At 42.5% G+C, this 12,900-nt stretch overlaps 1 protein-coding gene across 4 annotated transcripts in view; it reads left to right on the top strand.

Annotated features, from left to right (window-relative positions):
• QSOX2 (quiescin sulfhydryl oxidase 2) overlaps nt 1-12,443 on the top strand; it is a 34,956-nt gene extending 22,513 nt beyond the window's left edge. For 2 of the 4 annotated variants that reach the window (XM_035113176.3, XM_035113175.3), the window contains exons 8-12: nt 661-790; nt 4,079-4,201; nt 6,586-6,736; nt 10,028-10,216; nt 11,710-12,443. In XM_035113176.3, coding sequence (XP_034969067.2) covers nt 661-790; nt 4,079-4,201; nt 6,586-6,736; nt 10,028-10,216; nt 11,710-12,203 — 1,087 coding nt within the window. In that variant the 3' untranslated portion in view covers nt 12,204-12,443. The remainder of the gene's footprint in view (nt 1-660; nt 791-4,078; nt 4,202-6,585; nt 6,737-10,027; nt 10,217-11,709) is intronic. The other 2 variants (XM_088664714.1, XM_088664713.1) reach the window with 1 other exon arrangement.
• Nucleotides 12,444-12,900: the final 457 nt, after the last annotated feature.

The following is a 12,900-nucleotide window of genomic DNA, read 5'->3' as shown; positions in this document are numbered from 1 at the left end:
CTGTCCATTGAGATCTGCCCTCTGAAGCAAGCAGGTATATACAAATCATTCAAGAATGCTGTAGATCACAAGTTTAACATGGGCCAACAGTGTGTGGTACAGCAGCAAAAAAGCTAATACAATTCTAGGCTGCACCAACTGCAGTCTTGCATTCAGAGCAAGGAAGTAATAGCACCTCTGTATTGTGCCTTGGTCATACCACACCTGGAGTACTGTGTCCTGTTCTGGGTGCCACAATTTAAGAAGGATATTGACAAGCTGGAACGCATGTAGAGGAGGGTGACCAAGATGATCAAGGGTCTGGAAACCAAGCCTTATGTGCAATTGTTTAGGGAGCTGGCTTCGTTTAGCATATAGGAGAGGTGACTGAGAAGAGATTTGATTGCCCTCTTCAAATCCCCAATGTGCTGTCACATGGAAGACAGTTTCTGCTGCTCCAGAGGGGAATACCCCCACATCTGAGGCAAGGAATGAATCTACCACATATTGGTTACTTCTGGGAAGATACAGCAACCTCAGAGCACAGACTGCTAAGGATAAACCCTCTTTTTGACATGTTGGTGATGTCAGTTCTCCAGTGCTTTTGCTTTCTTCCTGGCAAACAAACTCATCTGCCCCTTTGAAAATTCCCATTCTCCATGTGTGTTGCCTGTTTTCCAGATCCAAGTTGTACATGGCTGACCTTGAGTCCGGATTGCATTACTTGCTCAGGATCGAGCTCGCCACTCATAAGACTCTGGAAGGAGACAAGCTGAATACCTTCAAGGATGTTGTTTTGCTGTTTGCCAAGGTAAACGTTTCTGATTTTTTTATTGCATTTGGTAAGAGCACCATAAATCTGGCCCCATGGAGGACTCTGCATCAGCCGAAGTAAACATCCAATAAAGTAAACTTTGATGTGTTTATGTGGAGGGGAAGAATTAACAGCCACCAACCCTGCAGCCCATCACAAAGGTCAAATTAAAACCAAGGCTGCTTTTTGCTGCCTTTCAAAAGCAACAAAATCAAAAAAGTTGTGGAAAAAGGCTTCTTTATAAAGCAGATTACAGGATATGATATGAGAGCCATCTTCAAATATCTGTAGGGCTGTTATGTAGAAGATGGAGCAACTGGCAGGGACGAACCAGCAGTCAATCACACTGTGCTAGGTGTTGCCCCATGAATTAGTTGCTGAGACTTAAGGTTCCTGCCTCCTCACAGCCACCTATGTCTGCTTTCCAAAAAAAAATCAAAGCATTGGATGACTGTGCCTGCGTGGCTGTCTTTGCTCTTCCTGCTTCATGCCTCTTTCTGGTTCTCAGAGACTGGGTGGTAGGGAGCTTGACACAGCAGGAGGGGGAGACACCCATGACTCTTCAGCAGCCTGAGTCCTCTCTTTCTCTTAGCCTCTCTCCTACCACCCTCCTGTTTCAGCTTCTGCCTCTGTTTCTGGACTTCTCTCTGCCACAGACTCTCCCTGCTCACTAAGCCCCGTCACCTCTTCAGCTTCTGACACCTTCTCTTCCTAGTCTCCCTCTGACCACTCATGGTTTTCCCACCGCCACTCCCCAGGCTCCACTGGTTCCTCCTACCATTCTTCTGTGTCCAACCAGTCCATGACATCAAGCTTTATTTCTCCTGCTCTGGAAGTTAGGACCTGAACCAACAGATTCAAATTGCAAGAAAGGAGATTCCAATCAATATTAGGAAGAACTTTCTGATAGTGAGAGCTGTTTGACAATGGTTTGGACTCCCTCAGGAGGTGGTGGTCTCTCCTTCCTTGGAGGTTTTTAAGCAGAGGTTGAATGACCATTTGTCAGGGATGTTTTAGTTATGATTCCTGCATTTCAGGGGGTTGGACTACATGATCCTTAGGGTCCCTTCCAACTCTACAGTTCTATGATTCTATGAAAAATCCAGACAAGCATTTTCTGAAATTAAGAGTACATGTATTTCTCTCCCAACAGAGCAGTGGGAATTGCAGCCTGCATTCTGTTGATGTGACCTGGGCTTTATCCTCCCCTATCCCTAAGATTTTAACTCCATTTTGTTGAGCCTAAATATCTCAGTGTGAAAACAGCTGGGCTGATGCCAGATTACTGGGTGTCTTATACTGTACTTGCTTTTTCTAAAGAATAGCACTCAGAGCATCGCTAAGTCGCTGGGATCTTTGCTCAGTGTTCAGGCTTCGGATTTTGATTATTGCAGGATTAGCTCCTTGGCTGCTAATGCTGCTTGCAGCAACTCTGCTTCATAAGACCTGAGCTCCTTTCTGCTCCCTCTGAGAAGCCTTCTGAGTGCTCTTTGAGATTTGTGTGGGGGAATCTGGTGTGAATTTTGTTGCCTGAAAGCTGCCTCTCCTTATTTCATGTGCAGTAAGGAGGATCAAACTGATCCTTTGCCTTCTCTCTTTCTCTTTGTTGTTGCTGTAAAGTTTCGTCTTATAATGCATATAAAACAGAGAACAATTATAACAAAAGATAAAAATGAGAAGATGCAAAGCAAAGCCATACAACAGGCTCATTGAATGAGTTCAGTTGCACAGAAGTTAAAGTAGCAAAGTTTCCAGTAAAGAATAATATAATTGGAAAGGATCCCAGGGGTCATCTAGTCTAACAACCTGCAGTGCTGGAAGATCATTATTTCTAATATAATATAATATAATATAATATAATATAATATAATATAATATAATATAATATAATATAATATAATATTAATATATAACATAATTTATTTCAGTGAGAAGTAGAACCTCCAGCCACTTTAAAATGTTTTGGCATTCCTTTATGATAGATATAGATATAGATATAGATATAGATATAGATATATGCATTGAGTAGCAGTGACTATTCAAGCTGCCAAGACAAATTCTTTTGAGAATATATCTATCTACATTAGGATTTTCAAAAAGATTCAGCCTCATTAATTTTGGATCAAGCTGATCGAGAAACCCCTGAGTGGTAAACAAGTGGGTTGCTCCACTTTTCTTTGACCTGCCAGGAGCCCCTGCTGCATCCATTATTGTGCACCAGGTTTTGTGGAAATCCTGAGGTCAGGTAGCAGTACCTCTTCATGTTGAACTTTTGGCACTTAGTGAAGATTTATTTATTCTAGCAGACTTTTTAGCTGTATTGTGATTTTATAGTTTTAACTTATTTTTAGCCTTACTGTATTGGGTTACTTAGATTGATTACTGCAATGCAGTGTATGAGGGGCTTCCCTTGCGCTTGATCCAGAGGCTGCAATCAGTGCAGAATGCTGCAGCATGATTGCTGACACGAGTGAGGACTTGTCAGCATATAACACCCCCGCTCAGAGATCTGCACTGGCTGCCCATTTGCTACCGGGTCAAGTTGAAGGGGTTGCCATTAGTATACAAAGCCCTTAGCCTCTTGGGACCAGTTTACCTTTGAGATCATCTTGCCCCACATGGGGCCGCTTAACTGCTTCAGTTGGCAGAACTGGCACTGTTACATAATACCTATTCTGCTTTTGTAAGAACTCGATCATTTAGTGTGGCAGCAGCTAGGCTTTGTCACTCACTCCCTGCCTATTGATCTCAAGCAGGCATCTTCACTGTATTCTTTTCAGCACTTGCTAAAAATATTCTTGTTTAGACAAGCCTACCAAGATGCTTAGAATGTGTGGATTTTAATTTGTTTTAGTATTTTAACTTTTTGTATGTTTTAAACTATTTATTTTCTTGGTTTATCTTCATCTGCTTCAGGGTGGGGTGTTTTTTTGCACTCAAGTGGTATATAAATTTTAGGAAATAAATAAGATAAATATTTTTCTTAGAAAGAAAGACACTGTTCATCACTTTATCTTGAGGCACTGTTCCATAAATTATTATTCATTACTTGAAGGAACAGCTTCTTGTTTTGTCTCTCCTGCATCTGCTTTCTAGTGTAGAAAGTAAGCAGGACTGTTTTTTTGCCGCTTTTTGCAATGCATGGATCATGCTCGCACTGCCTTCCATCACCACTTTTTCCAATTCTGTTTAATCTTCATAGTGGAAGGAGCAAAGATGGCGGACAGTGTCTGTCTGTGAGAATAAACTTCTAAGATGTGGTTAACCTTCTCATCTTTCATGCAGCTGTTTCCTGGCCAGCAGCCCGTGATGAAGTTGTTGGAGACCTTGAAAGTGTGGCTACACAGCCTCCCACTGGACAGAATTCCATATGATGCCATCCTTGATCTGCTGAACAACAAGATGCGGGTAAGCCCCAACTAGCCCCAACTAGCTATAAATGGCTGCTATAGCAAATGTGGGATGGAGCTGTGTGATCCAATACACTGCTGCCTGACAACTTCACTTCACAAATAGCATTTTCAACAGTCCTTGTGAGCTGTGTGTCCCATAATGCCTGGCAGTTGGATCATAGAATTATAGAGTTGGAAGAGTCATGTAGGGTCATGTAGTCATCCCCTCTGAAGCAGCAGAAAACAAGCTTGCTCCATTTTCCATGTGACAGCCTGTCAGGCATTTGAAGCTGGCTGTGATCTCAACTCTCTGTTAAATATACCCACCTCCCTCAAGTGTTCCTTTGTAAGGCTTGGTTTCTAGACTAGCTCTTGATCCTCCTCCTCACCCTCCTCTGCACACCCTCTAGCTAGTTAATAGCATTCAATCAGACCAAAGCCCCTCTAGGCCAGCATCCTGTGCTCAGAGTGGTCGTCCAGGTACCACTTTAAAAGTCCTCAAGCTGGACCATGAGCACAGTCGCCCCACTTCCGATTCCAGCAATCTGGTACAGAGAGGTGTAACCACCTCCCAGTGCCTGATATTTTTATTTATTTTGGTTAGAAAATTTGTAGTTCACTGTTTATGGAAAGAAAACCTCAAAGCAATTTGCCCTGCTGATTGTACATGCCCCTCATGGTCTCCTGGCAGAATCATCTACAGGTCTTGTCACTATTGCTGATATCGGTGTTGGTGGTGTTTTGAGCTTTTCAAACAGATGCTGAAATGACAGTCAGTTACAATAATCCCAGCTTGTCCAGGTATTTATGAACATAATAAGAGCCTCCTGGATCAGGCCAGTGGCCGATCTAGCTTTGCTTCCTGTTTTCATAGTGGCCCAACAGTTGCCTGTGGGATACCAGGATTTGAGCACAAGAGCAGTCTTGTGCGGTTTCCAGCAACTGGGATTCTGAAGTATTGCTGCCTCTGACTGTGGAGGGCAGAGTATAACCATCCTGGCTAGTAGCCATTGATAACTCTCCCCTCCATGAATTTGTTGAATCCTTTTTTAAAAGCATCCAAGTTGGTGGCCCCCAGTACCTCACGTGGGAAGGAATTCCATAGTCAAACAGGACTTTGTTTTATCTGTTCTGAATCTTCCAGCATTCAGCTTCATTGGATGTCCATGAGTTCTAGTGTTATGGGAGGTAGAAAAACAGGGTGGATTTGATTTAAATCAAACTGATTTAAATCACGATTTAAATCACGATTTAAATCACTAGTCAGTAAGGCTTGATTTAAATCATAGTTTTCTACATAAAGACTAATTCTTGCTGGTATAACTTTAATATGCAAGTAGATGAAGATTTTTAGAATAACAACCTTTCATATTAGTTTTTTATCCCCAGTTTAATAGGTTAATCATTCATATTTGGACAACTTTACTGTTGTGCTTAGGAAGGAGAAAAACAATCATTACCTTAATAATAATAATTTAAATAGATTTATTCAACTGAAACAATAACATTACAGCATATGTTATTTGCTTAAACAACAAACATCCATGTTTGTTAACTAATTTGGCTAAACAAAAACAAAATACCGGTATATATATTTTAAGAAACTTAGACTGTCAGCCCAGCCTACACATGAAAAACATAAATACTGTCCACTCCATAAATACTGTCCACTTGAAACTTAGCACTGAAGGGGTTGTTTCTGTATTCATAGGTTTGCAGAACAATAGGATTAAGGTCTTTTTCTCAACCCTGTTCATGTTATAACATTTTTGCTGTGAAGAAGAGGCATGTGATCTCTGTTGAGTCAAATTCAGTTTTGAGAACTGCAAAAGTAAACCAAGCATCTGTGATAATATCTTGTAGGCAGAAAAACTGCCCAATAATCTTACAAAAACCTCTGGAAGAGCATGACATTGTGAATGGATTAATGGAATTTATTTACCCCCAAAATTAAACATATACAACCTTATTCTACATAATTAAAAAAACTGATCTTTATTTCATGATGGAATAACCTTTGGATGGTAATATATTTTCCTCAAAAAGCATTTTATTTTAAAAAATCTGATTTAAATCAAAAAAATCGATTTAAATCAAAAAACCCCATTTTTTTTATTTTTTTAAAAAAATCATTGATTTTTATCCACCCTGTAGAAAAACTTTCAGGTTGCCTCTTAACAAACCTTTTCTCTAGATTAAGAAGTCCCAAACAATGCAACCTTTCCTCCTTGGGAAAATGCTCCATCCCCTTTATCATTTTGGTTGGCCTTTTCCAAACTTTTACCAAATCTGTAATCCCATTTTTTAGTTGAGGCGATCAGAACTGCATACTGTCTTCCAAAGATTTGTTTAATGGCATGATGATGGTAGTTTTATTTAACACATACTGGCTTTTTCTAGATTTCTGGGCTGTTCCTGCCCAGCCGCATCCAGTGGGTCGGGTGCCAGGGCAGCCGGGCAGAGCTGCGGGGATACCCTTGCTCCTTCTGGAAGCTCTTTCATGTGCTGACTGTCCAGGCAGCTGTCCAGCCACAGGTCCTGTTCAACACAGGTAGGAGATGGCTGGTCCCTCTGAGACTCTAAGGCAGCTCTCCAGGGATGCTTTGCACTACCACTCTCATCAGCCTCAGCATCATTGCTGGCTGGGGCTGATGGGAGCTGTAGTCCAAAGCCTCTCTGGAAGGCACCAGTTAGAGGAAGGCTGATTTTAGGAGTGTGGGAGCGGGTCTGGCATCCTTTGGGCATGCACTGCAGTTGGAAGCAGTCAGCTCAAGTGCAACAGAACGTGTTGGGGTTCTGGGGAAAGCACTGGCCTCCCTGCCTCTTGCAACCATGCACTGAAAGCTGGATCACTTGTTTGCACAAGAGCAAAGTAAGGGAGCTGCCTAAGTGCTGTCTTTGTGTGATGAGCATCTTTGGAAAAATATTTGGCTCAGTCGCAGAAAAGGCTGCATCATAAAAAGATGAGGAGTGTATGACAGGCTAGAGCTGCAATTCAGCATCATAGAACCGTAGAATTGTAGAGATGGAAGGGACCCCAAGTCCCATCTAGTTCAACCCCCCCCCCCCCCCGCAGGAATTTTAATGAAAGCATCCATGGCAGATGGCCATCCAACGTCTGTTTAAAAACTCACAATGAAGAAGAGTCCTCCACCTTCCAAGGGAAACCATTTCACTGTCAAGCAGTTCTTACTGTCAGAACGTTTCTCTTGATGTTTAGTCAGAATCTCCTTTCTTGCCATTTGAGTGTGCTGGTGTGGGTCCTCCCCTGCAGAGCAGCAGAAAAGAAGCTTGCTCCATATTTGTGTGACATCCTTTAGATATTTGAAGATGGCTATTATATATCCTTTAAGTGTCCTGTCCTCCAAGCTAAGCATCCCCAGCTCCCTTCACTGTTCCTCATAAGTCCTTGTTTCCACACATTCCAGCTTTTCCATATCTTAAATTGTGGTACCCTTAAGTGGACACAAGACTCCAGGGGGGTCAGACCAAGGCAGAATAGTACTATTACTTTCATTGATTGAGACACTACTGTTGATGCCGTGTAGAATAGCATTAGGTTTTTTTGCTGCTGCATCACACTTTTGGCTTATATAAGGACTGTTGAATCCTTCTCACATGCACTGCTGTCAAACTAGATGTCCCCCATGCTTTATTTGTGCATCTGGTTATTCTTGCCTAAGTGCAGAACCTGGCATTTGTCCCTATTGAAATTCCTTTGCCAACTCTTCCATTCCAGAGGAAGGTTGAAAGTTGAAGGTCTGCATGTCTCTGTGTGTCTTCCACATACTTTGCTGTCCGTTGAAACCAGGCCACATTTTTTTATCGCTTCTTACGGCAAAAGAATTGGGTCAGGCGGCTGGATTAGGTCTTGGGAGGTGTTTTCCCCCCCTTATTGCTTGCTTTTAAATCCCATCTACTAAAAAGCCGGATTCTCCCCCTAATCCTGCCAGCCGCAGGTGGGCTTTGATGGGACTTGCCCACTTTAAAGATTAGGGTTACCCTGAATCGCAGCAGTTCGGGGGCGGGTGACGGCAGCTGTTTACACAAGATGCATCCCTCGCCTGGTCAAAGGAAGGAGCCTTTTTCATGGAGTCTTTCCGTCTGTCTTAAACTCCTCAAGAGTGGTGCAGAGAAATTGCAATCCAAACAATCCCCTCCGAATAATTCACCCATATTTATCCAGATGAGCAAGCCCTGTGCTTTGCTTCCCAAGATCTTTCTGCAAATCTTACTGCAAAACAGCTCTGTGGAGAGATTTTGAACTTCCTCAGAAGGCAGTGGACTCTCCTTCATTGGCAGTTTCGAAGCAGAGTTTGGCCACCTGTCAGGGATGTGTTAGTTGTGATTCCCACTTTGCAGGGTGTTAGACTGGGGACTGGATAACAATTGGGAGTTCTTTTCAATTATACAATTCTTTGCTGCTCTGATTCTGTATTCCTCCTTGTTCTATGATTCTATGCTCCACAGGGTAGGACCTGATCCAATGGATTTAAATGAATCATAGTATTGTAGAGTTGGAAAGGATGCTGAGGGTCATCTAGTCCAACCCCCTGCAATGCAGGAACCTCCACCAAAGCATCTTAGACAGGTTCTCGGACAGATGGCCATCCAACCTCTGCTTAAAAACATCCAAAGGAGCGTTTATCATTTATCAAAGGACTCCGTTCCAATGTCAAATAGATCTTACTATTGAAAAGTTCTTCCTTGTTTAGTCAAGTTCTTGTAACTTGAATCCATTGGTTCGAATCCTGCCCTTCAGAGTAGGAGAAATCAAGCTAGCTCCATTGTCCATATGACAGTCTTTTAGATATTTATAGATGATTATCATATCTCATCTGTCTCTTTTCCTGGCTAAACATACCCACCTCCTTCAACTGTTCCTCTTAAGGCTTGGTTTCCAGATCCTTGATCATCTTGGTCGCCCTCCATTGCAAACGTTCGAGATTACCAATATCCTTCTTAAATTGTGGCACTCAGACCTGGACACAGGACTCCAGGTGGGGTCTGACCCAAGGCAGAATAGAGTGGTACTATGCCTTCCCTTGATCTGGATCCTATATTTCTGTTGATGCAGCCTAGAATAGCCTTAGTTTTTTTTTTTTTTGCTGCTGCATCACACTGTTGGCTCATACTAGGACCCCTAGATCCTTTTCACATATCCTACTAGCAAGCCGGGTGTCCCCCATCTGATATTTGTGCAGCTAGTTCTTCCCACCTAAGTGCAGAAGCTGACATTTGTCCCTATTAAAATTTATTCTGTTACTTTGGACCCAGTTCTCCAAACAGTTATGGTCATCTTGAATCCCGATTCAGTCTTCTATGGTATTAGCTAATGAGGATAAATTAAAATAAAGGAGATTCCAACTCAACTTTAGGAGTAACTTTCTGATGGTAGGAGCCACTTGACAGTGGAATAGACTCCTTCAGAAAGTTGAGGTCCTGGAGAAGCAGAGCAAGACCAATAAAAATAATAAATAATTAAAAATGTTTTGTGTATGTGTGTGACCCCCCCCCCCAAAAAAACCCCTCTTCCCTTAATTGCCTAGCTTAAGGCATCTCTCGAATTTCACAACCAATTATTTAAAAAATATTTGAAAATGTTAATGTAATATATATCTTGTGCTCCTTTTTGGATCTGTGGACTTTGTCTGATTATTGCCAACACATTCCACACATTTCTAAGTCCTCCTCAATGATGGATGACAAATCACCCTGTAGTCCCATTTCTATTGAGCTGCAGGTGAATCAGCCCAAATGCGATGGGGGATGTTGATGGGCACTGCTTGTTTTAGAGTTTGGTTTTGATTCAGCCTTGCTGGCCTCCTACCTCTCATTGCAGATTTTGAATACAACCCCCAGGTGGTGCTGCAGGTCCTGAGGAAGTACCTTCGGGATTTCTTTGGGTGCCAGGCGTGCTCTCAGCACTTTGAAAAGATGGCTGAGGAGTCACTGAAGGATGTGAATACCCTGGATGAGGCTGTGCTGTGGCTCTGGGAGAAGCACAATGTCGTGAACGCCCGTCTGGCAGGTGTGAAAGCAGGACTGGGGCAAGATGACCAGTCTCTACCTTGGGCTTTCAGAAAAGGGGAACCCAAATAATCAAGGGGATGGAGTGACTCCCCCATGAGGAAAGGTTGCAGTGTTTGAGTCTTTTAGTTTAGAGAAAAGACAAGTAAGAAGCAACATGATAAGAGTTTGTAATATTTCTCCCTCTCTCCTGATGCTAGAACTCATGGGCATCTGGTGTTGGAAGGCTTAGTAGAGAGAAAAGAAAGTACTTCTGCAGAACTTGCTCCCGAAGGAGGCAATGACAGCCATCAACTTTGATAGCTTTAAGAGAGGATTAGACAAATTCACCAGTCACAGTGGCTATATACACTGTCCACAGTAAGAGGCAGCAATGCCTCTGAAATCCCAGTTGTTGAAAACCGCAGGAGGGGAGAGGGCTTTTGCACTTGGTTCCTGCTTGCTGGCTTCCCACAGGCAGCTGTTCACATCCTGTAAGAACAGGATGCTGCCCCAGATGGGCCTTTGGCCTGATCCAGCAGGCTCTTATGTTCTATGTTCTGTCAGAGGAAGCTGTCAGAGGAAGCTGTGGTCTAACAAACCATGGCAGTCTCTTCCTCCAAACTGAGAATGGAAGGAAGTGTCCTGGGAAACAGAATGGCGGACTGGAATATTGAACAAGAGGCACTCCAAGCAGCACCATTGGACTGCAGGGCCCACTTGCATGGACACCAAGTATTAAAGAATGAAAGCTATAGCTCCAAACAACATAAAGACATAAAAACAACAACATAAAGACATAAGAAGAGCCTACTGGATCAGGCCAGTGTCCAGCATCTTGTCCTCACAGTGACCAACCTGTTGGCCCAATGGGAAACCTGCAAGCAGGATCCAAGCACAAGAGCCCTCCCCATTTCTCCACTTGCTTCATAAGGGAGCAATCCCCTTGATTGTTTTCCATCTCCCTTTTATTGTTAAAATAATTTTTATTCAAATTTTTAAAAGAGAAAAGAAATTTGCATACTTTACATAGCATAATAAATGAAAAATCTGAAAAGAGCAAAGAAAAAACAAAAAACAGAGAGAACAAAAAAGGAAAAAACAATACAATACAAAAACCCTACAATACAAAAAACAACAACAATACAATACAAAAAAGAAGAAAACATATCACATTTAAAATTCATTTCCAATCATTTATCCCTTTTAAAGTGAGCCCACCAGAACTGTCTGCAGCCTTCCAAACGTCATTGCACCAAAGATTTGTATTAACAGTATTATTATATTGGCAGTTTGACAAATGATTTGTAAAGCAAATTCACTTTTTTAATTCTTTGGTTTGTAATCTGTCCATCTGACATGAATACTTTAGTTGCAATTCCTGCATTGCAGGGGGTTGGGATAGATGGCCTTTGGGGTCCCTTACAACTCTACAATTATATGATTCTTTGATTCATGCAGGGCTCCTGAACTAATTTGCTCCAACTGGGGCCTTCTCTGCTCCTCTCTTGACAGGCGGCTCGAACGAAGACCCAAAATTCCCTAAACTCCAGTGGCCGACCCCAGACATTTGCCCTCTTTGCCACGAAAAAAGAAATGGCCTGCACGCCTGGAATGAAGCCCAAGTCCTTCAGTTCTTGAAGCACCACTACAGCAGTGGCAACATTCTCTACACATACACTGAGGAGGGATCCAAAGAAGAGGCAGACAAAAACTCCCATAAGAAACACACCAGAAGGAATGAAGAATGGATCCCTGATAGGGAACAACAACTGGATCCCAAGTCTCACGTATTGGACATATTGCTAGCCAAAGACCAAAACAAGCCTTTGGCCAAGGAGGAAATGAAGTCAGCTGTCTACTTCCTAGGGATAGGGTTCTCCAACATTGACATGAGCCTCTGCATTGTCCTTTACGTTGCATCCTCTTTCTTCCTGATGATCATGTACTTTTTTTTCCGGATGAGGTCCAAGCGCCGGAAATTGTGGCATCCCCGTCCATATGTTTAGGCCAGAAGGAAGCCCCGGTTTCTCTCTTGGCCTGCAGCTTTAAGGTTTTTGATCAGGGATTTTTTTCTTCTCCTCAAAAAGCAGTATTTCTTGTTCTAGGAAAGTGCTTTCCCTCCTTCCAAGTGCTCATCTACTGCTCTTCCTGGAGCTCCCTGTTGTGGGACGGACTGGATTGAAACGTGCCTGTAACTGCCAAACACACACATCACACACAGACATTAAAGTGTTCCAGACATTAAAGTGTTTCTGCTGGTCTTGCACACCTTGGTTTCTTGAAGAAGTGTAGGGAGTTTGCTTTTGAAACAGGTTTCTGAAGGGAAACAGTTTCTATAGCAAATATTTCCTGAATACTCTGCTGTGGGGAAGCTTGCCAATCCAGCTTGCCCCGGTGGGATGCTCAGCCTGTTGGAAACATGGATCACTCTGGAATGATGGGGCAGCCAGGGGGCAGCAACTTGAGAAAGTACTGTACTATAAATAATAATAGTATTATAATTATTATTATATTTATATCCCAGGTGGGATTCTAAGCAGCTTCCACAAATTAAAACAACACGGATGAAATGTGAAAAGCCAAAAACATCTAAAATATATTATTTAAAAGATAATTCTGTTTTACTGATTACAGCCTCTGTGAGATCATGACCAAGTCTTGTAAATAGGGATGGCTGTGGGGGATTTGAGGAGTCTGAAGAGT

Source organism: Zootoca vivipara, chromosome Z2 (genome assembly GCF_965207765.1).
Source record: "Zootoca vivipara chromosome Z2, rZooViv2.hap1.1, whole genome shotgun sequence".
NCBI lineage: Eukaryota > Metazoa > Chordata > Lepidosauria > Squamata > Lacertidae > Zootoca > Zootoca vivipara.
This window is presented reverse-complemented; position numbering and strand designations above follow the sequence as displayed.